The sequence below is a fragment of the Ailuropoda melanoleuca genome, chromosome X (genome assembly GCF_002007445.2).
Source record: "Ailuropoda melanoleuca isolate Jingjing chromosome X, ASM200744v2, whole genome shotgun sequence".
Taxonomy (NCBI): domain Eukaryota; kingdom Metazoa; phylum Chordata; class Mammalia; order Carnivora; family Ursidae; genus Ailuropoda; species Ailuropoda melanoleuca.
Genome location: NC_048238.1, coordinates 93,785,410 through 93,808,512, shown reverse-complemented (window position 1 = coordinate 93,808,512; position 23,103 = coordinate 93,785,410). Strand labels below are relative to the sequence as shown.

Below are 23,103 nucleotides of genomic sequence, written 5' to 3'. Positions count from 1 at the left end.
CTCTGAGATTCAGTTTCCTCATCTGTAAAACTGAGGGAAGTAACACATCTTGTAGGGTTGCCAGGAAGATCAGAACTAATAGGAGTGAGCATTTAAACCATGGTGGCGATGTTTATGCATACATGGGGCAGTAAATGGCAAGAGGAAGATCCGAGATCCCTTTAAAGGCATTGGGGAGCTGGAGAGGAGGGATCTACAGCTTTGGCAGTCTGAAGAGCTGGCCCTCTCCCCTCCAGGATACAGTGACCCAGTGGAACTCAGAGCGACAGGAGAGGGGGCAGGGGACTGAATTTGGCTTCAGCAACCTCTGCAGGGAGTCAGGAGAGGCGGGGAGCTGGGAGGGGCATAGAAATCCCGGTCGTCAGAGGACTGCAGGTGTCAGGCAGAGTTGGTGTAGGTGGGCTCCCAGGGCCTGACGGAGGGAGGGGAGGAGGTTGGAGCAGACCGGCTAGCCGGCGGGGGAGAGAGGGAGGCGGGGCACCGAGCCCGAGAGGCTGTCCTTAGCTCTGCTAATGCCGGGCAGTTTGCTGCATCTGGAGGAGCTCACTGGAGAATCTCCAAAAGCGGAGCGGGCCTTCAACTACCGTAAGTACCTGCAAATGAGCGCATAGACCAGTGGATGAAGATTAAATACCGGCCATCAGATCCTAAACAAAACCCCGAAATAGTCTCCCTGCTGTAACTAATTGCCGCAAATCAAACTGCTCCCAGTCTATCCCTCCCTTTCTCCGTCCCTCCACGGATCCCAGAATGGCTTCGCTGAGAATCTCTGGGCACTGTAAATATCTTCCCTTTTCCTTCTCAGTCTTCCCTCCAAACCCTCAGCGAAGCTTGTACCCGGCACCCCGCCGAGCCCAACCCCTTTGATTCCTGGAGCCCTAAAAGCTATGCAGGGGGCGAGCCATTAGACATTTTGGGTATGTCACCCTCAAAAACACTGCGGCGCTGCCTAAGGGTGGGGAAAGTGATTTGGGTGGAGTAGAAGGGGAGGGTAAAAGGACTAGACTGTGGAAGTTGGGGATGGGGGTGGGGGCGTGAAAGGCCAAAAATGGGCGTGGCCAATAACCTGAGGCTTGCTGCTGTTTCCCCATTCTGTGGGCTTTAAGATTCATCTTTTGGGCTGGATGTAAAGGTACAGTTTCCTTAGTGATTGGGGAGGGGTTAGCCATGCTGAGAAGCCCCCCTTCCCTCATTCCACTCAAGTCCCCAGGAGGCAAAACCCTGGTTTAGGGGTCTAAGTGGCAAGCCTGAAATCTCAGCTGGCATTTCTGGGCAGAGTCCCAGGTTGAACCTTTCCCTTGGCAGTAGAACCTGGCTTCCCCAATAAATCCTGCCCCAAACCCTTGGGGGAACAAAGCAACAGGGTGGCACTCAAGCCTGGGCCTGGGCCTGGCCCTGAGAGGAGCAGGGGACAAGGGACTGTGGGAGCTGAGATGAAAGAGCAGGTTAATACCCCCTTGAGGAAGAAGAAAAATAGCCACCTTGAAATGTTTACCATGTGCCCTGTACATATATTATCTCTGATCCAACACAACAACAATGCTAGGTAGATATTACTTCCCAACTTTACAGATAAGAAAAAGTTCAGAGAGGGTAATTTGAGCATCCTTCAATGTGAGGTAAGAAATCCAAAAGGGAACTGTCTTCTTGGATCTCTGAGTGTCCACCTGTTCCCCACAGCCCAGATGTTTGAATGAATCTTCTTGTTTTCCTGCTCCTTCATCCTGCCCAGTGTTAGCATTGGAGCAAATTCGAGCCTGCAGTGCTGCGATCTGTTCTGGGAAGTGAAATCAGCCCTTTTCTGTTCTGGGAGCTGCCTTTACCCTCACTCTACTGAGATTGGATGAAAGAGCCAGGACCTCAGACTCTGAATAGAGAGTTGATGGAGGAGAGTTAGCTTGAGTTTGTGTGGTGGGGATCTTCCCTTGGCAAAAGCATACTTTGGGTGTGGTGGTGGAGAAGAGGCAGGAAAGCAGAAAGGGTCTATCTTGTGTACATGTGGTCAATAGTGTTTTTTTGGAAAATGAAAAGGCCTCCCTGAATTCAAATATCTTTACCATATTTCCTTAGGAGCAATGAACAAAAATGTGTATAAATTATGGGCAGCCAATACATCATTTACACCTTATATTAATTAGCTCGAGTAGCTTGATTCTCCAACACCTACTTGAGATGGGGGTTTTGAGCTTTGTGGGATAAGAGATAAGACTGAGAGTAATATTGCATCTGAGGCAATCTACAGAGGGGTAGTCCTGGGTGATATGAGATTGGAGGGGTGAGGAAAGGTAAGAAAGGGGGAGTTTAAATAGTGGTTTTAGAGAATAGACACTAGAGTTATATAAATATCTGATATTTAATCTTTTGACTTTGGTCAAATTAAATATATCCCCTCTAAGCCTCAGTTTCCTTGCCAGCAAAATGGGGATGCAGGAAAGCCTCCTTTGCTAAGTTGTTGGAGGAATATATAAATATATATAAAGAATCTAAAAATCTGAAAAGATGACTCTCTACACCTCCCATCTTTCTCCTCCCAAAGGCTCCCCTCTGGCCTGGATTAGGTCATCCTCTGAGCCTCTGAGATTCCACGCATGTACAGACATTTCAACAGATCTGACATCATATGTGCCAGCAAAGACCTTGGGTATGAGGAGAAGTGGGTGGAGAAAAGGGGCAGGTGACGTTGTAGTACATTTCATGCCTCTGAAGGAGTGGAAGGTAGGGTTGTTAAGTGCAGTTTAGTGATCTAAACTAAACTTTGAGGAGCGGGACAAGTCCCCTGAGTAAAAACACCTCTGCTTTTAGATCTCACCACCTGCTGAGGAGCAAAACCTTTCCAGACTTGAAGTGCACATTGAGCACCAGAGGCCCCATGACCCTGGACAGGCTGGGGGAGCAGGCCGCCATGCTGCGGACATTCACTGTCTTGCTCTTTTGCATTTGTGAGTACAAGGAAGGGGTGGGGGCAGATGACCCTGTCACAGGCACCCCTATGACTGGGTACCTTGGGGAGGGAGAAAGAAGAGAGTATTGAGGATTGAGCATTGGTGGGGTCAATATGGGGGCCCTTTTTACCATTATCTCTCTTTTCAGGGCTGAGTCTGGGTATGACATCAATAGGTAAGTGAGTCCTGCCACCTCAGGTACCCTCCTTCCTGGAGGTTTCAAGACATCAGCTGCCTCCATGGCCCTGGATATAACTACCTTGAGACCACAAAGATAATTTCCAGATTGAGCTGGCTGGAGACCAGAACCCTTCACTTCATGACTTGGTTTCCCACAGAATAGTAAAAAACTTTATTTCAGGTGGAATGGAAGCCAGACTTGCACTGTATTACCCAACTCACTTGAATCCCTTGAACAAATGTCCTGGGGGCCCTATCCCATCCCCCACATAAGCAGACACTCTTGTCCCCAAGGAAGACAAAAAGAAGAATCTGGGTCAGGACTAATTTTAAGGGACATTTTGAGGCACGTTATGGGAGGGAGAGGGTTGGACTGCTCACATCTCTGTGATCTTTGGGAATGACAGTGGTGAAATCTCAACCGGAGCTGTGGATAGAGACCAACTACCCCCAGGCCCCTTGGGAGAACATCACACTTTGGTGCAAAAGCCCCTCTCGGATTTCAAGCAAGTTTCTGCGGCTGAAGGATAAGACACAGATGACTTGGATCCGCCCTTCCTCCAAGACCTTCCAAGTTTCATTCCCTATAGGTGCCCTTACTAAGTCCAATGCAGGTCTTTACAGGTGCTGCTACTGGAAGGAAACAGGCTGGTCAGATCCCAGTAAAGTTTTAGAGTTGGTGGCACCAGGTAAGAAGACAGCAATAGGTAATCAAGAATAAACTCCAGCTCCTGGAATTCAAGCTTGCCTTCCCAGAGCAAGATTTGTTTAATTCATTCATTTACTTCAAATGCATGAATGCATACATGCAGGCATTCCACAGTTAGTTAGAGCCTACTCTCTATAGGCAATGCAGATGAGGATGCAGTCTCTGGAACAGATCTAGAGAGCAAGCTCTCAACATAGGGAGACCCCAGATGGAGGGAGGGAAGGGTGGTAAATAATGACCATACAAGGAAGGCTCATTTAAGTAGCACTTTCCTCTCCTGCTCACTGTGCAACGCTGTCCTTGCTTTACCTGAATTCCAGTTCATTCTCTCCTTCCAGGACAGCTGCCCAAGCCCATCTTCTGGATCCAGGCTGAGACCTCCCCTCTTCCTGGATGTAACGTTAACATACTCTGCCATGGCTGGCTGCAGGATTTGGTATTCATGCTATTCAAAGAGGGATATGCAGAGACCGTGGATTACCAAATCCCAACTGGTACAGTGGCCATATTCTCCATTGCCAACATGACACCTGAGAGTGAAGGGGTTTACATCTGCCGCACTCATATCCAGATGCTCCCCACTCTGTGGTCAGAGCCCAGCAACCCCCTGAAGCTGATTGTGGCAGGTGGGTGTGGCTATGGCTGCCGGGGTCTGATGATCATTGTCCCCGGGATCATGGTTGGATGAACCAGGGTTTCTGATTTTACTTTCCTTAGCCAGGTCCTAAGCCCTGCAAGGCCTATGAGCTAGAGTCATTTGACATTTTCCTAAGATGCAAATTAGAATCACACATGCTACCAGGCCGATGTGTGGGAGCCAATCACTTGGCTAGTGAGTGAGCCCAGCCAAATGTCTGACAGCTCAGCTCATCACAGCTTTGTTGTTCTCTACTTGTTGAATCTCATGCTTTCATTCATTCACTTGACTAATATTTATTGAGCACTTCCTATGTGCCAGGCACTTCCACTGCAGTCTTATAAACTGGTTTTTACATTTTTAAATGCATTTTTATTGTATTTGTGATTATTACTTTTAAGCGCAGAAAATAGAATGAATTGTGCTGGCATCAGTGATAAAAATAAACAAATTGACAAAAAGTGATAGCTCGTATTTTAGAAATGGCTTATATAAATTACTTTAGTCCTGTATATGTAGATCTAGTGAGGCAGTGTCAAGATCTGAACACAGCAGAAGTCTCCCCAAAATGTTCAAATGCCAGACACACATCCCAGCCCCAGTTCGCCCACCCCATGGCCTGGATGCTTTTAGACAAAATTGGCCACCTTTGCCTTGGTTCCTCCATCAGTCTAAATAGGTGCCACAGAAGGTATCCTGGACTTAGAAGCAGTAATCTTGGTTTCTAGTTCCACCTCTGACACCGCCTCCCTGTGTGATCTTAAGCAAGTCACTTCACCTCTCTGTGCTTTGTTTTCCCCCACTCTAAAATGGGATAGCTATCTATACAACCTACTGTATGATGCCTATCTGTGCCTCAGTTTCCTGATTTACAAAATTGGTATAATAATAATGCCTACCTCACAGGGTTGTTGTGAGGATTTACCTAAATATAATATATGTACAGTGCCTGGCATATAAGTTCTCAATAAATGGTAGATATTATTTTATTAGTATAGCTTTTTATTGAGGATCGAATAACAAAAACTCTTTGTTTGAACTGTGTGTATGGATGTTTGTTGTATGAATGTCCTTCCAGAGTAGATTCCACTAACATACACTTTTGCAGTTACCTATTCACTGGTATCCCTCACTAGGCCATGAACTTTTTGCTGACAGGGCCTGTGTCTTCTTTACTTGTACATCCTTAGACCTACATGATGCCTGACACATCCTAAATGCTCAATGAGCATATGACAGAGGTGATCTTTCTAATAACGAATGGGTGGGTCTACCTGGGATTGCAGTGGGTAAGAAGGAATGGTATGAAAGTAAGTTTTGCCCTCTATTTTGTAGTATGATCCCCTTGGGGGAACAATACGTGGAAAAGAGAGTGTGACCCCATTAACAGAGACTTCTTTGTGTCAAAGACTTATGGGCCAATCCCTCATTGGCTTCGTCAAGTCTCGTGTTGGAAATAGGGTCTTATGTGGGCTTAATGTGTTCAAAGGACACTTTTACTTCTTCAGTAGTATTCCTGCTCTACAAAGATGAAATCAAACTCATTTTCAGAAGCTTGGTTTCTTGGGTGGTTGGAAGAAGTACATTTGGCAGTTCAGGAACCTAAAGATACAGGCAATTACAGATGTAAATATTCCACTGAGACATAGCCCTATACTTAGTTAGAGCTCAGTGGAGCTGATAAAGTCTGGTGAGAAGGGAGGTACCCAAGTGGACATGCCCTTGATTATCCCTTAGAAGAGGCCAAGATTCAAGGAAGGGAGAGGGAGTAGAGACTAAACTTCAGCTACCACTCCTTGTCTTTAGAAAAAACTAGGAAAATAAAACTAAGAGATAATAGGGAAAAATCATCCTATCTCTAATTAAGGGTCTCTTCCCTTTCTAGGACTCTATCCCAAACCAACTCTGACAGCGTATCCTGGGCCCATCATGGCACCTGGAGAAAGCCTGAACCTCAGGTGTCAGGGGCCAATCTATGGAATGACCTTTGCTCTAATAAGGCTTGAAGACTTGGAGAAATCCTTTTACCGCAAGAGACCAATAAAAAATGAGGCATATTTCTTCTTCCGGGCTTTGAAAATCCATGATGCTGGACATTATCTCTGTTTTTACTATGATGGGTCGTACAGGGGTTCACTTCTTAGTGATATCCTGAAAATCTGGGTGACTGGTAAGAGGGGGGAATGCCAGGGGACCTATGTTGGGGCTAAGGATATACAACTCCCTCTGGGCCACCTGAAGAACCTGATCATGCAGGCAGGGTTTAGTGGGGAAGAGAGCAGTATTTGTATAACTGGGCTTAGGATGGGATTTGCCAAGGGTGGACTGGAGGAAGAGAACCCTTAGTGGTGAGAGGGGAGTCAAACCACTAGCCCTTTATATTTTCGGTCTCATCCTAGATGCTTTCCCCAAGACCTGGCTACTTGCTCAGCCCAGTCCTGTGGTCCAGATGGGTCAGAATGTGAGCTTGTGGTGTCAAGGGCCAGTGGATGGAGTGGGGCTTGCACTCTATAAGAAAGGAGAAGACAAACCACTTCAGCTCTTGGATACCACCAGCATTGATGACAACAAGTCATTCTTCCTCAACAATGTGACCTATAGTGATGCTGGCATCTATAGCTGCCACTATCTCCTCTCCTGGAAGACCTCCATCAGGATGACATCACACAACACCGTGGAGCTTGTGGTTGTAGGCAAGTGCTAACCAATGTCATTTGTTTTTATCATCATTACAGTGTTCTAAGAGGAGCTAGCAGCCCTGTACCCTCTTGGAGTTATGAGCCGAGGAAAAATACACTAGGAAGGTGGTGCAGAATTTTCTCCAAAAACTTTATGTACTTTCTCTCCCAGGATTGTTACTCAGTCCCTGCCCCTGGGCATGGCCTAGCCCCATTGTGACCCCTGGAAATGTTATTTTCCTTCTGTCCAGGGGAAATTACAAGTCTTCTTGATAGAAGGTAGAAACCCAAGAGTCTTTAGAGTACTGAGGAGTGGGCCAAGAGGTTCTAAAGCACAGTCAAATTTTGAGACTGCTGACCTAGTGGAAGTGGAAAGACAAGAAAGGTCAAAGTCCCATTTGATTTTTGAGAAACTTGTTGGGGGAAATAGTACTGAGTTCAAGGTCACTTATTCTAACTCTGGTTTCTGGATTGGTTGCAGATAAGCCCCCCAAACCCTCCCTGTCAGCCTGGCCTAGCACCATGTTCAAGCTAGGAAAGGCCATTACCCTTCAGTGCCGAGTACCACATCCAGTACTTGAATTTTCTCTGGAATGGGAAGAAAGAGCAACATTCCAAAAATTCTCAGTGGATGGAGACTTCATCATCAGTAATGCTGAAGGAAAAGGTACAGGGACCTACAGTTGCAGCTATCGTGTGGAGGCACACCCTAACATCTGGTCAGATCGAAGTGAGCCTCTGAAGCTGATGGGGCCAGCAGGTGAGAGGACAACTCTTTTTAGGGTTGCCCCTCCATGGCTTTGGGCATGACAACCCTGGGATCCTGAAGCAGTGCCCAGAAAGCTATGGATAGGGGAGTCAGGGGCTTGTAAGTCAAAGCCCTTGAGTTTGGACACACTACCCCTGGGGTGGTCTCATAATCACTCAAAGGCAGTGAGCAGGATACTTTCAAAGCTCTCATTCTTCATGAAAAAGGCCACTTTCTCACCTTCTCTTCACCTTCAGTAACCAGCTCCTCCTCCCTCTTCCCCACCCCAACCCCGAATGCATTCATCTCCCCCTTTCCCTATCAAGGCTCCTGCTTCTGGTCTACTCTGGACACAGGCTTTCTCACCTGGAATTACGTTCTGAATGAAGCTATCAGGTTGTCCCTAATCATGCAGCTTGTTGCCTTGCTCTTGGTAGTGCTGTGGATAAGGTGGAAGTGTCGGAGACACAGAATCAGGTAACTGTCTTGTCCTAGCCCCCTGTTCTTCAATCTAGCTGAGTCCAGGCTCCCCAGAGATTCAGAAATGGGTCATACCCCAGTTGAGATAAGCCACAGGGTCACACCCTTTGTATCCCCCACCTTCCGGGCTTAAGAAACCAGACTTTCTCATCCCAGCTGTTTCTCCTTCACCTCACAGAGAAGTCAGCACCCAAGCCAGAGGGTAGAGAAACATAATTCTCAGAGGGAGATGCAATCAGAACCTCATTCACTGATTCCCTGCCTACCCCGCCCCCCACCCGAGAGAGTGCCCAAATCTCCCTCCCAAACCACCCTGCCCCTCAGAGATGATTGATGTCTTCCAAATGAACTTAGTCTGAACTTTTACTCTTTTAAGAAGCCAAGCTGTCCTGTCTCCCTGGGTGTTATCCAACTCCCATTCCAACTTTTCACCCTTACCTCTAGCTTTCGAGAGTTAGAGAGCCTCATGGTCCATCCTAGTCTCCATAGAAACCAGTCTCTCTGCCTCTCTGGCCTCCAACCATCTGTGCAGAGCATCCTGAGAATATAATCTTAACCTGGATGGGTATCTGATGAGGCAGTGGATTGGGCCAGGAAATCAAACTTCTTTCTCTGAACCACAAAATGACAAACGAAACAGGTCATCCTGCCGTTTCCTTTGATCCTTTGGTGAACCCTGGTCCATCCTCCTCTCTCCCTGATCCCCATGGCCAGGTGATTCTGCCTGACAACAGGAAGAGAAATGACAGCTACTAGGTTGGTGGGGGTCTCAGCCCCTGAAGGCCTTACCTACTACCCTCAACCTTCTGCTCCTGGCTGTAGCCCCCTCACCATGATCGTAGGCCTTTGTGTGTCTGGGAATATTCAGTACACAAAGGATGATGACTGTGATTATATGTGTCTGTGTTTTCCACCAGGATCTGAGCGACAGAGTGCTTGGGTAATTAGAAGGGAGCCCCCTAAATCTTCTACAAAAACCACCACCCTTTGAGTGTTCAAAAAGCCAGCCCTAGTTGTCCTCAGAATCTATCCTGAGTCCTGCACCTTGGGGTAACCTCCAAGCCAGGGGTTAGGAAAAAAATGTAGCTTCAAGTGCCCCACCTCAGCTCAGGACCACTGCATCAAAGAATGAGCTCAGGAAGCAGATTTCAGAGAAAGCAGCTTGAAAAGCATGTTTTCCTGACCAGGAAGGAGGGTCATGGTCTTCTAAGTACAAATTGCCAAATGGATTTTGGCTTAATATCATCTAATTTTACAGGACCCATAACCCAAAGCTGCTTCACATTGCTAGTCATAATCTGGGTGGGGGTAGAGAGATTCCACTCTCTGACAAGCTTAGCTCAGCACTGACAATCTTAGGGTAATTCACTGTGGCTGCCTAGGCAACCCTTCCATAACAAAGGCAGGTGAGGCAGGTCGGTCTGAGGACCAATACTGCCATAATAAAAACTGCTTCCAAACTTAAACTTGATGACGGAGAAACACCCAAGATTTTTCCCTCCACCCCCACACCCACTACACAGAGCTGCCGATCACTCTGAGCTCCAGGGGTTCTGAGAGCTGGAGTTACAAAAGCATTTTCACATCTGACAACTCAATCCCCGAAACAGCCTAATCAGGGGCCATGGGGAGCTGACATCTGATATAGGCTGGGAGGGGGGAGGGGGTGCGGGGCACGTGGTCATGAAAGAGCAAGAGGTTTGTAGGTGGTGAGGCCCTCAAAAAGAAAAGCCATTGATGTCAGAAAAGATTATACCCCATTATCCTGCCCAAATCCAATCCCTATTGGGTGGTGAGTAAGCCAATGACATAAATTGCCGCCCCCTTCTCTCCGCCCTCCCCCTAACCCCAGCAGCTCCTCTCATCTCTTTTCTGGTCTCACTAGAGAAGCCTGGTTGCTGGGAACAGCTCAAGGGGTCACCATGCTCTTCATAGTCACAGCCCTTCTCTGCTGTGGTGAGTACAAGGGGGTGGGGAAGGGGCCTGGGCAGAAGGCCGGGTTAAGTCCCGTGGGGGAGGCGGCAGAGCCCTGGCAGCAATTTCTTTTGCAGGACTGTGCAATGGGGTATTGACAGAAGAGACTGGTGAGTTTTTCCTGCTCCAGACTGGGACATTCCTTCCTGGAGATCTGAAATAACTACAGAGTGTCAGTGTCAGTGGCCAGGGAGTGACTGGTCGGGAGGGAAGGACAGCCAGGAAGGGGCACTTGCTAAAGCTGCTAGCAAAATTCAGCCTCCAACTCTGCTTTTCTGCCTGCAAAATTTTCCCCAAGCTTCTGCACTTGTCTGAGGCTCAGCTGAGACACAAGCTTCCCCTTTCCCCAGCACCTGCAGAAGGAAGTGAAGAGTTTGGGTTTGTGTTGAAAGGGGAGGTGGGCACTGTGATCTGGGTAGGGGGTTCAAGGGCAAAGAAAGGGGGAGGGGAGGGAGGAGAGAAGATGGCTTCATTAACTCTGCTGTTTCTAGAAATAATCATGCCAACCCCTAAGCCTGAGCTGTGGGCAGAGACCAACTTCCCTCTTGCCCCGTGGAAGAACTTAACCCTCTGGTGCAGAAGCCCTTCTGGCTCAACTAAGGAGTTTGTGTTGCTGAAGGACGGGACTGGGTGGATTGCAACTCGCCCGGCCTCAGAGCAGGTCCGGGCTGCCTTCCCCCTTGGCGCCCTGACCCAGAGCCACACTGGGAGTTACCACTGCCATTCATGGGAGGAGATGGCTGTTTCGGAGCCCAGTGAGGCACTTGAGCTTGTGGGGACAGGTAAGTAAAGGCAGAAGTTCCTCCTGGGGTGACCCTCAGCGCCCTGTGACTCCAACCTGAGGGTGGGGGAATGCAGAGAGACCTGGAGCCCAGGGGGCTTATGCTGCAAGTAGGGAGGAGGGGCCCTGAACTGGGGGAGGGGGGTGGGGAAGAGAGTGAAAGGAGACTAATAGAGCCAAAGGCCAGTCCAGGGTGGATTTCTTTTTTGCTGACAACGTGACTCCAAGAGTCCCATCTGGGCACCTCCAAACTTTGGCCTCCTGTTCCACCCCATTTTGTTTTCCAGACATCCTCCCCAAACCTGTCATGTCTGCTTCCCCCCCAATCCGGGGCCAGAAACTGCAAATCCGGTGCAAAGGATGGCTGGCAGGCATGGAGTTTGTTCTGTATAAGGAGGGAGTGCAGGAACCTGTCCAGCAACTTGGTGCCGTTGGGAGAGAAGCCTTCTTTACAATCCAAAGAATGGAGGATAAAGACGAAGGCAATTATAGCTGCCGTACTCACACTGAAAAGCGCCCCTTCAAGTGGTCTGAGCCCAGTGAGTCCCTGGAGCTTGTCATAAAAGGTAGAGCTGAAAAGGGTGTGCGAGGGAGGAGGGGGGAGGCAAAGCTCTGGGTCAGACACTCCTCTCCCCACAGCAAACTTTGCTGCTGGTCCTAGGAGCCTGTGTCCAATCTTAGAGCCAGGCAGGCGTGGCGCTGGGAGTGCCAGGGCCTCTGGCTGCACGATATTAATAGCCATAATCGTTATTAATAGCTGGGGTTTGTGGAGGGTGATTTAATTTTTCTAATTATTTTCATATCAATTATCTCATTTAGATATAGGCCAAATATTCCAGGGAGGCGGAGCAGGTACCATTTCCCCTTCTTGCCCAAATAGGCAAAATGAGACTCAGGGGACCAGCAGAGCCCTAATGAGCTAGCCTCCATTGCCTGCCTTGATGACAGGGAGGCTTCAGCTGGAGGAGGTGAGGGGTGGGGAGCAGGAGTCCCTGGGAGAAGTCCATCTGCAAAGTAGATTTGCCTTGATTTTTAAATGCGCCTACTTCTGAATGTAATGCTATAGAAAACAAAGCAGCTTCCAGGAACCAATATTTGCTATATTAGCTATCTTTTTTATTTTTTAATTTGGTTTTGTGTCATGTTTTTGTTTTTTGCCTTCTAGAAATGTACCCCAAGCCCTTCTTCAAGACATGGGCCAGCCCTGTGGTCACTCCTGGTGCCCGAGTGACTTTCAACTGCTCCACTCCCCAGCAGCACATGAGCTTTATTCTTTACAAAGATGGAAGTGAAATAGCATCTAGTGACAGGTCTTGGGCAAGTCCAGGGGCCAGTGCGGCTCACTTTCTGATCACTTCAGTGGGCACTGGTGATGGAGGGAATTACAGCTGCCGCTATTATGACTTCACAATCTGGTCTGAGCCCAGCGACCCTGTGGAGCTCGTGGTGACAGGTCAGAAGTGGAAAAATGCAGATGGAGGCAGGATCGACTGTGGGACAGTGGGTGTAAGGGCTGTCAGTGGGAAAGGAAGAGTGTTCCTGCTAAAAGTCACCAGGGTAGAGCACAGGACTCTTGATCTCAGGGTCATGAGTTCAAGCCCCACATTGGGCATGGAGCCTACTCAAATAAACAAACAAACAAACAAAAATAAAAGTCACCAAGAAAATGCCTGCAGAAGTGCCTTGCACATGGTAAACAGTCCATGAAAGGCAGCAGATTCTATTATTACTAATACAGGGAGAAGAGACAAAGGAGAGGGTAGAAGCAAGTAATTTACTTCTAGAGGAAGAAGTGAGGTAGATGGGGTGTCCAATCCCCAATGCCAAGCTCACATGCCCTATTTCTGAAATCTTTTTGTGGCTTGGCCTTGAGCTTTAGGCTCAATGTTCACTTTTTCTTTAGCTGGGCTGTCAGAGATTGGTGGGCTGGATGGCCCTCAGAGAAAGGGCAAAGACCTTGAAATGACAGCTGCATATTATGCAGCCATTACAAATGATAGTTTTCAAAGGCTGATTAACGTCACAGGAAAATGTTTACTACATAAAGTTAAGTGAAAAATATTAAACTACACAACTGTGCATACAGTAGGATCCCAATTATGCAAATAGTTGCAGCTACAATGACATGGACACATAGAGAAAAAAATGAAAAAGAGATATAGAGACATTTATAAAGAGTGGTTATCTTTGGTAGAATTGTATTTAGGTTTTTTCTGTATTTTCTAATTTGCTACAATAAACACATATTGTTTCTTACAATAATGCTAAAAAAGCAATCTGCAGAAAGTGGGGGGCAGACTTCTTTCATGTTGTGGTCTCTTCAATTTCAGAATTCTACCCCAAACCCATTCTTCTGGCACTGCCAGGTCCTGTGGTACTTCCTGGGAAGAATGTGACCCTGCACTGCCAAGGAGCTTTCCAGGATATGAGGTTTGCCCTCTTGCAGGAGGGTACCCAGGTTCCCTTACAGTTCCAGAGCACCTCCAGGGACTCAGTTGACTTCCTCCTCCACACTGTTGGAGTAGAGGACTCTGGGAACTACAGTTGTGTCTACTACGAGACAACCATGTCAAATAGGGGATCACATCTCAGCAAGCCCATTAAGATCTGGGTGACAGGTAAGAACAGACAAGATGTATTTAAAAAATAAAACAGATGAACATACGGGAAGGAAAAAAAAGAGAAGGAAGCAAACCATAAAGGCTCTTAAGGATAGAGAACAAACTGAGGGCTGATGGAGGGAGGTGGGTTGGGGATGGGCTAAATGGGTGATGGGGATTAAGGAGGACACCTCTCGTGATGAACACTGGGTGTTGTTTGTAAGTGATGAATTATCCATTATACTCCGGAAACCAATATTACACTATATGTTAACTAAGTAGAATTTAAATAAAAGTTTGAGAAAGAAAAAAATAATAAAGTAATTAATGATATGGAAAAAAAAAGCAGACAAGGTAGGAGAATGGGACAGAGACAACTGAAATAGCAGTTAGGGAGGGTAGAAGGCTAGGTCAGACCATGGATGGGGTAACTATTGTATCCAGAAGGAGAAAGATGAAGGGTTAGTGTAGCGAGTGATGAGTATCCTTACTCACCACATCTTTGGTCTCTTTCTAGACACATTTCCCAAGCCATGGTTGTTTGCTGAGCCCAGTTCTGTGGTTCCTATGGGGCAGAATGTTACTCTCTGGTGCCAGGGGCCAGTCCATGGAGTAGGGTACATTCTACACAAAGAAAGAGAAGCCACTTCAGTGCAGCTCTGGGGATCCACCAGTAAAGATGGGGCATTCCTCATCACCAATATATCTGGTGCTAACATTGGGCGTTACAGCTGCTGCTACCACCCTGACTGGACCAGCCCTATCAAGATACAGCCTAGCAACACTTTGGAACTCATAGTCACAGGTAAGAGGAAGGTGCTCTGCAGCAGACTTGGGAGCATAGACAGGAGAGAATGGACTGCCAGAGGGTTCATGGAAATAGTTTTTGGAGAGCTCAAGGAAAGGCAAGCAATAGTTTTTCCTCTTTATAGAACAGACTCTAGGGGTGGTGCACTGGAAAGTGCCTCCTCTCTCTGACCAGGAGTTAATTTCTTCTAGGTTTGCTCCCCAAACCCAGTCTCTTAGCCCAGCCTGGACCCATTGTGGCCCCTGGAGAAAATATGACTTTTCAATGCCAAGGGGAACTGCCAGACTCAACATTTGTCCTGTTGAAGGAGGGCACTCAAGAGCCTTTGGAGCAACAGAGCCCAAGAGGGTACAGGGCTGACTTCTGGATGCCAGTGGTGAGAGGTGACGATTCTGGGGTCTATAGCTGTGTTTATTATTTGGACTCTGCTCCCTTTGCGGCTTCCAATCGCAGTGACTTCCTGGAGATCTGGGTGACTGGTAAGGTCCTGGAGACCTCAGTAATAGTCTAGATTTTGTAGTTTTGAAGTAATTAGCCCTAAGGGGGTTCAGGATGGCTTCTAACTTTGGTTGGTTGTCCTGGTTGATTATAGATAAGCCCCCTAAGCCCTTACTGTCAGCCTGGCCCAGTACCGTATTCAAGCTAGGGAAGGACATCACCCTTCAGTGCCGAGGACCCCTGCCAGGTGTTGAATTTGTCCTGGAACATGATGGAGAAGAAGCACCTCAGCAGTTCTCAGAGGATGGGGACTTCATCATCAACAATGTAGAAGGAAAAGGCATTGGCAACTACAGCTGCAGTTACCGTCTCCAGGCCTATCCTGATATCTGGTCAGAGCCTAGCGATGCCCTGGAGCTGGTGGGGGCAGCAGGTGAGAGGATAATCCTTCCATGGTCCTGGCATGACCTATGTGGGATCCCAAAGATAGTCCGGATGGAGACCACTGAAGATGGAGGTGGGAGGGTTTGGAGTCAGAGACCTCAAGTGTGGTCATCTTTCTCCTAGGGATGGTGAGGAGGTGGACCTCAGATCCACCCACAGATAGTAAGCAGGATAATTTCAAGACCTTTTCCACCCCCAAAAGGAGGGCAGCTTCTGCCTCAGCATAAGCACTGGTTCTGACCAACCCCTCTGCATTCTCAATATGACTCCCAAGTGAACCCTGGAGGAGGCCGAATAAGGGGGCAACAAGAGATTGGGGAAATGTACATGTGCTAACCTCCATGGCCTTCATTTCTGCTCTTTTGTCATCACAGGGCCTGCCGCTCAGGAGTGCACCATGGGGAACATTGTCCGAAGTAGTCTGATTGTGGTGGTAGTTGTAGCTTTGGGGGTGGTGCTAGCCATAGAGTGGAAGAAGTGGCCTCGACTCCGAACCAGGTAAATGCCTCATGTCAGCCTCCTTCTATAAACCCAGGGCTGGTGGAAAAACAATGGTCTTGAGTGTTCATTGAATATCTGAACCCCATAACACAACCTGTTTTCAGATTGATAGTTTTGGATCCTCCCTTAGTCATGTCCTTTTCTCCACACAGGGACTCAGAGACAGATGGAAGAGACCAGACCATAGCCCTTGAAGAGTGTAATCAAGAAGAAGAACCAGGCGCCAACACCAGCTCTCCCTTATCAGTCTCTCAGGGAACCTCAGTGGAACTGCCAGTCCCAATATAATAGTCTTCTCCTTTACAAGAGCTTTCCTCTCCTCTCTTTTATCCTCAGAGACCTGAGAATCTGACTGGTTATACTGGGAGTCAACCCCATCTACTGCTCCTTGGCCACTAATCATCTGAGCTGGGTCAAAGGGACTCTGGGAGTTGAGAGCTCTACCAGGGTGAGATGTTTCCTGAAGAGAGATTCCCCACCCCTGTAACTCCTCACTGTACTGATTTACTGGTGCATGAAATTCTGTTAAAAATGTATTCTTCTGAATAAAAAGAGTATTCACTATTTAACTGTGAAAACTATGGCAGTGGTTTTTCCATGGATCTGTTGTCTACTTATAGCTTAGAAATGGTGTGTTGGAGCTGACCTCTCTGGCAGAATAAGAGAGCATGGAGCTGCTAGCACAAAGGAAGGAGCTTAAGGATGGGGTGGGGGAGGAGGGAAGGCTCCAGAAGAGTACTTCTTAATTTGGTTTGAGACATAGTTCAGTGAGTAGAATGTCCTTTTGTCCTTCAATCTCACTATTGAATGGATGGATGGATGGATGGATGGATGGCAATGTTCCCTCCAAGTTCAGCCCAAGGAGGGCAAACATTGAAAGTATATAAATTGAACACTACACCAAAAACTAATGATGTACTATATTTTGGCTAATTGAATTTAAATAAAATGAAGTAAATAAAATAAAATAAGAAAGTATATCCCTTTCACCGTGTTACTTCTAGGTCCATGGTATGCCTGCTTTCAAACATTAGGATTAGCCCTCTGCAGAACTTTGAAATGGATGAAGTCTGCTTTGTGGCCCTTACCTAACAATCATGGACTCTACATTAATTCACTCAAGTGTAAATGATTGATAAAAGCTGAATACTTTGCCGCTCCCTGAAGAGAGTTTTGTTTTCCCGAAGGAATGGGCCTCTGGTAGTGGGATCTCAGAGAGTGAGTAAGCAAGTGAGGTGGTTGAGGTTGTTGGTTTGGAGCAAGAAGGAGGGGGGCTACTCCCAGGACTCCAGTTGGAGAACAGCTTGCATTCTGAGCCCCTGATCTTCTTCCCTGGATCAGCATGCCATTTGCTCCATGGGTGGGAATTCAGTACACATCAGGGGGATTGGATAAAGGAAGGGGGCTTACCTAGTTTCTCTAACCTGTTTAAGACCTCAGAAGAATTGACCTATAGGTTCTAGGGGAGGTCATGATTCCTCAAACCTGACCGTAAAAGTTCCTTACCTCCCAACACTGTTTAATTCTAAGATAACACTGTTCAATAGAGCAATGCACAAGAGTGCTGCACACAGTAAGTTGTTTATCCCAGGTTACAATAAAATTTTATTGTACAATAAAATTTAGAATTTTATTGTACAATAAAATTTAGAATTTTATTGTACAATAAAATTTTATATTAAGGAGCTTATTTACCCAGCAACTTAATGAAAAAAATGCATCCCATTTCCCTTAATCCTCACAAAATGAAACACTGACTACCATAGACTAATTTGTATTAAGCTCTTTGGAATGTAGAAGTACAAAGTTTCACTCTGATTTCCATTTGATGAGATTCTGTTAGTTGCTTGTACTAATTTCTTACGGTGTTTCTAAAAATTGCATTTCAAAAGTACTTTTACACTTGAATTTAGCAAAACTTAATTGTTGCTTTCTGCTGATCACTGCTCTCTGCCTTCAAACTCCTAATCCCTAACCCTCAATCAAACTGTACATTTTGAACACTAAAGGGAGGCTTGTCCTTGGTTTTAGGAGAGAAGTCCTTTGCTCAGGTCTGATTTTGTTTTCCAATCATCAGGTGCTCCAAAGTGTATTATCAAGGCTAGTGGCAGGGCTGTGAAAGTTAGCAAGTGATTACTTTAGCTGTTAACCAAGGGAGAGAGAAATGGGAAGAAAAGAGCGGAGGGCCAAGGTCTGAAATCTAGAGATGCCTCTGAGTTAGAAGAGCAGGAAGAAGATGAAGCAAAAATGACAGAAAAAAAGACTCCTGTGAAATCCAGACATTGAACCTGGGGTCTCCTATGTCAAAAAGATTTAAATACAGGCACTCATGGAATCAGATAAAATTTTGATAAACCTTTCAATGAGAAACGAATAGTGAGAAATATTGTGACACTGGACTGTTAGTTAATTTTCTAAAACACTCACATATGCCATTCTTTCTAAGTACTTAGAGAACCAAGTTCTACATGTTTTAGAAGGTAAAAAATAGTTGTCAATTAACTGTGAAATACTTAAAGACAAAGAGTGGCTTTGGGATTTAACTTTCCTACTCACTGTCAGAGCTATCTCAATGAATTAAATATCTATTTATAATGCAGAAGTCGTCACAAACTATCTCAATGAATTAAATATCTATTTATAATGCAACCTTAGCTTGTTGCTGACAATGCTCCACATGGCACTTTTTTCAACCTGGTTGCCATGGGAATCAGTCCCTTTACCCCTGGCTGGCCTCTAATCATCAGCCTAGCATCAGGTAATTTCTGGGAAACGGAATCTCAGTTAGGGTGGAATGGACCTTTAGGAGCATAATTTGTCTGTGGGACTCCAGGAACACAGGCCAAAGATCCTCTCCCCGTGTTTAAAAAACAAATGTAAATTAACCTGATCCTTGAGCTCACACACCTTTGGCCCCAGCATCTCACAGCTACAAAGATTGTCGAGGTGGTGTGGTCCAATCTCTAACCCAGTATATAATCTCCTTCACAGCAGAATTTACAGCCTCTTTCTGTACACCTCCAGGGGTGGGGAACTGACCACTTCATGATGCAACCTGACATTTTTTAATTGTTTGATTGATCCCACGTCTGCCTGTGTACATTCCATTTGTATTTGCTGGCTCTAATTCTACCTCAAGTCGCAGGCCAGTCGGAGTCTACTTCTTACACATAATAGTCTTACAGCACCCAGAAGATGTGAGCTGTCCTCTCTAAGTTCGGAATATCTCACTAGTGGTGCTTCCAGGGTTTGGCCAACATTTGTTTGCAAATGTATCTCTACATAGTCAATTCAGTTAACCGGCCTCAGGGGGGGTAGAGTTCATGCCCACCCAACCCTGGCCAGGTTCAACCACAGCAGCTTTTCCATATTTTATATATCTTTTACTGTATAGAAGAATATGCTATAGAGTATTAAACAATGATTAAATGATGTGATGAAAAATAAAGCAGAGAAAGGAAATACATAAGTGTGTGTCTGGTGGAGAAACTGTAGCAATTTAAAAAGGGTAGCTGAGGGACCCCTGGGTGGCTCAGTCAGTTGAGTGTCTGCCTTCAGTTCAGGTCATGATTCCAGGGTCCTAGGATCGAGTCCCATGTCAGGCTCCTTGTTCAGCGGGGAGCCTGTTTCTCTCTCTGCCTGCTGCTCCCCCTGCTTGTGCACGCTCTCTCTCTCTCTGTCTCTCTGACAAATAAATAAAAATTTAAAAAAACAAATATAAATAAAAAGGGTAGTTGAGAATACGTCACCGAGAAGGTAACATTTGACTTACGGTTTAAAGGACAAACGGAACAAGCCACACAGGTATCTAGATAAAGCGGATTCTTGTCAGGGAGAGCAGCAAGAGCAACAGCCCTGAGACAGGAGAATGCCTGGATGGTTGGAGGAACTGTGACTAGACTCTAGTAGCTGGAGCTGAGTAAGTAAGTGGGAGAGCAAGAGATGAGGTCAGAGAGGTGGTGGGAGCCAGGCCAAGTAAGACCTTTGTTGGTCTTTGTAAGGACTTTAACTTACACCATGAATAAAATAGGAAGTCACTGGAGTGACATGGTTAAACTCACATTTCCAAAGGACTATCTAGCATTCTGCATGGACAGTAGACTGAGGGGTGAGGGTGGAAGCAGAGAGATCTGCTAGGAGGCTATTGCAGTAATCAGGCAAGGGGGGGCTAGGTCAGCACAGTAGCAGAGAGATGATGAGAAATTGTTGGATTATTGATATAATCCGAGAAAAAGAGCCAACAGAAATTGCTGACAGATTGGATGTGGGGTGTGTTCTGTAAACATTTTCATTAGAAGAGAGAACTGTTTCAAATATTGCCTTAGTGTTTCCCTCCCTGGGTTATTTTAATCTCATCCTCAAGAAAGAGTTTTCCAATGCCTCCCAAGCCAGGTTACCACTTCTGGACAATTTGTCAATGAGTTTGTCATTGTCTATCCAGAAACACTGTGAGCAAAATGCAATCCTGTACATCTGAAGTGACCTGACTGGCACAGAGCACACAGGACAGTGAAACAATCATTTTCCAGGATCTCAACTCACCATTTCTATTAATGCCATCTAAAATTACATTAGTCCTTGGGTGGCCAGATCACTCTGTTGGCTCACAGGAAACCTGTGGTCAACTAAAACCCACAGCTCTTTTTCACACAAGCTCTTCCCAGTTCAATCCTTTCTTGTTCTTCACTTGTGCAAGTGATGTGTTATGTTGCAACCGAGTTTTTAACTCAGATATAAGACTTGACATTTATTTCTGTTACATTTCATCAAACAGGCCCCAGCTTACAGACATCATATATTACGACTTAGTGAGCCTCCTTCAATATGCGACATATATAGCCATTATCTACCTCATTTACTCCTAACAGCAATTCTGTGTGGCCCCGTGCTATTATTATCCCCATTTTACACACAAGGAAACAGAGGTTTGAACAGGTTATGCAACATGCCCAAGGCTGCCAAGCTCATAGCCAAAGGCAGAGCTGGAATTAGAATCCAATTTTGCCTGATTCCAAAGCCAGATTCTCCCATGCTAAATCTTGAATAGCACAGTATCTGGAACATAGTAGGTACACAATAAATATTTACTAAATTGGCCACCTTCACACCCTACTTTTTATTCATGTTATTGAGCTGACACTCGTATTCACTTGGTATTTGTTGGGCTCTGGTCTAGAGCTTTATATTTATTAGGCATCTTAATCTTTACAATAAATTTATGAGATAGGTGCTATCATTATTCACATTTTCTACAAATAAGGAAACAGAGCCACATAGAGATTAAGCAACCTCTCTAAGCGACACAGCCAACAGTGTTGAGGATGGGCTTTGGACCCAGGCAGTCTGGCTCTAGAGTTTGTGTTTATAACCACTAAGTTATGCTGTCTCAGGCTATTCTGAGATCCCGACCTTACACTCTGAAGGGAAGGAGGTGCCTCAGTCTTACTCACTGTCCACTGCCCAGTACTAAACCCACGGCCCTCCTGTTGAAATCCAGTTGGGCCTCCCTCTTTTCTGTTTCTCTTTATTATTGATGAAACCTGGTCTCCAGGGGTAGTAAGAAGGAAGACTTGCTCATATCCCCAAACTTAGTCTTGATTTCTCCTCTTCCCTCCCAGAATTCCATGACACTGCTCTCACGTAGACCAAATTGTTCAAGCCCCCTCCTTAAGGAGGGCCCAATGTGATTAAATGATCCCCATTCTGGGGGAATACCTGAAAAAAAACCCACTTGCCTGGTGGTGGCATGTCAGTAGAGGCTGGGAGAAGAAGGATGTTCCATTAGCCCCCTCACCACCCCGAACAGTGCCCCCTAGACCACATACCATTATATCAGACTGTGTTAAATTAAGTCTATAGGATCCTGGCTAGAGTCAGTTTTAAACTGGGTGTGGTAAGGGCGTATGGAGAAATTGAAGCCATTCGCACAACTTACTGGCCCATCGAAGATTACTTTTAGTGAGAAAATCCCTTATTATTTCAGAAGGCTTTCTTTGGAACCATATATTAAAGACCCAAGGATGATCCATATAACACCATAGGCTAGCAAAATGTATCTCAGGGGCTAGAATTAATTTTGAGCTTGAAACAAATCCTGTAAAGGGTGGCATGTCATAAGAAACTTTTCAAAATTAGCCAAAGTTCCCTTATTTTGCAGGATCCTTACCCAAGCAATTGTTCCATTTTAACCCAGCAGTCAGTCCTGGGGAGTCCACCAATTGCTGTCCCAAAGTTAGACCTGATCATATGCATCTGGACATAGTGAAGGAATCCTAGACTTGAAGAATATTTGAATTGGCAAGGCCATCAGAGATGATACAATGCATGAACTTTCTACAACATCCAAACAATTGGCTGACCAACCTCTGCTTGAACCTTTCTGGAAGAGGGGTGTAGGCGGTGTAGGAATGGGTGGGAGAGTCTTACTACCTATAAAGAGTGGTTGTTCCTTCAATTATCAGGTAACTGTAATGGTGAGGAAATTCTTTTAATGTTCTAAAAGCTGCCTTCTTTCAGCTTTTGTACCCATTGGCCCACAGAAAATGTTTAACACAAAATCCTTCCTCAAGTTTTTGCTTTTCCAAGTAAAACATTTTTTCAAATGCTGCAACCAGAGTAAAACAATACCTTAGAGATGCTCTGACCAACTTTAAATACAAAAAAAAAAATCACCTCCAACGTGATGGACACTATATTTCTATTAATATAGCCCTGAAATCTCAATAGCATATATAGCAACTACATAATACTATGGGCTTATATGAAACTTGATGCTAACCAAAACCCTCATGCCTTATTTTTTTTAGGATTTTATTTTTTAATTAATCTCTACACTCAACATGGGGTTTGAACTCACAACCCCTGGATCAAGAGTCGCATGCTTTAAGGACCGAACCAGCCAGGCACCCCTCCCATGCCTTTTAGAGAAGTATTTCTAAGCCTTGCCTTCGCTCTGAGTTTATGTAATTAATTTTAGAGCTGAAACATACAATTTCATATTTGTCCCAACTACATTAGAGTAAGAAAGGTGTTTTGTTTTGTTTTTTTGGATGTTTGGCTTCACAGCTATTTGTCCCCTTGGCAAATTACTGAATCTGTGAACCTCAGTTTTCCCATCTGTAAAATGGAGATAATCATTATTCTAACTTTCCAGGGCTATGGTGAGGATGAAATGGGCAACATA

The 23,103-nt window shown here is 45.8% G+C and overlaps 1 protein-coding gene across 1 annotated transcript; it reads left to right on the top strand.

Annotated features, from left to right (window-relative positions):
- Positions 1-473: 473 nt before the first annotated feature.
- On the top strand, positions 474-16,432 carry IGSF1 (immunoglobulin superfamily member 1). Its single transcript, XM_002918602.4, has 20 exons — positions 474-585; positions 2,803-2,939; positions 3,091-3,117; positions 3,530-3,811; positions 4,170-4,457; positions 6,354-6,638; positions 6,868-7,161; positions 7,628-7,906; positions 8,251-8,371; positions 10,260-10,330; positions 10,426-10,458; positions 10,840-11,130; positions 11,417-11,695; positions 12,295-12,582; positions 13,460-13,747; positions 14,247-14,534; positions 14,729-15,016; positions 15,130-15,408; positions 15,794-15,917; positions 16,073-16,432. The coding sequence occupies exons 2-20, from the start codon at positions 2,870-2,872 to the stop codon at positions 16,206-16,208; spliced, it is 4,011 nt and encodes a 1,336-aa protein (XP_002918648.1). The 5' UTR covers positions 474-585; positions 2,803-2,869; the 3' UTR covers positions 16,209-16,432.
- The last annotated feature ends 6,671 nt before the right edge of the window (positions 16,433-23,103 follow it).

What these genes read in the sequence shown, in the direction of transcription:
- IGSF1 (XM_002918602.4), top strand. Translation starts at nt 2,870, where the DNA reads ATGACCCTGGACAGGCTGGGGGAGCAGGCCGCCATGCTGCGGACATTC. An exon ending in TGTGGAGCTCGTGGTGACAG is followed by an intron (nt 12,583 to 13,459) that starts GTCAGAAGTGGA and finishes CTTCAATTTCAG; the next exon opens with AATTCTACCCCAAACCCATT. An exon ending in CCTGGAGATCTGGGTGACTG is followed by an intron (nt 15,017 to 15,129) that starts GTAAGGTCCTGG and finishes GGTTGATTATAG; the next exon opens with ATAAGCCCCCTAAGCCCTTA.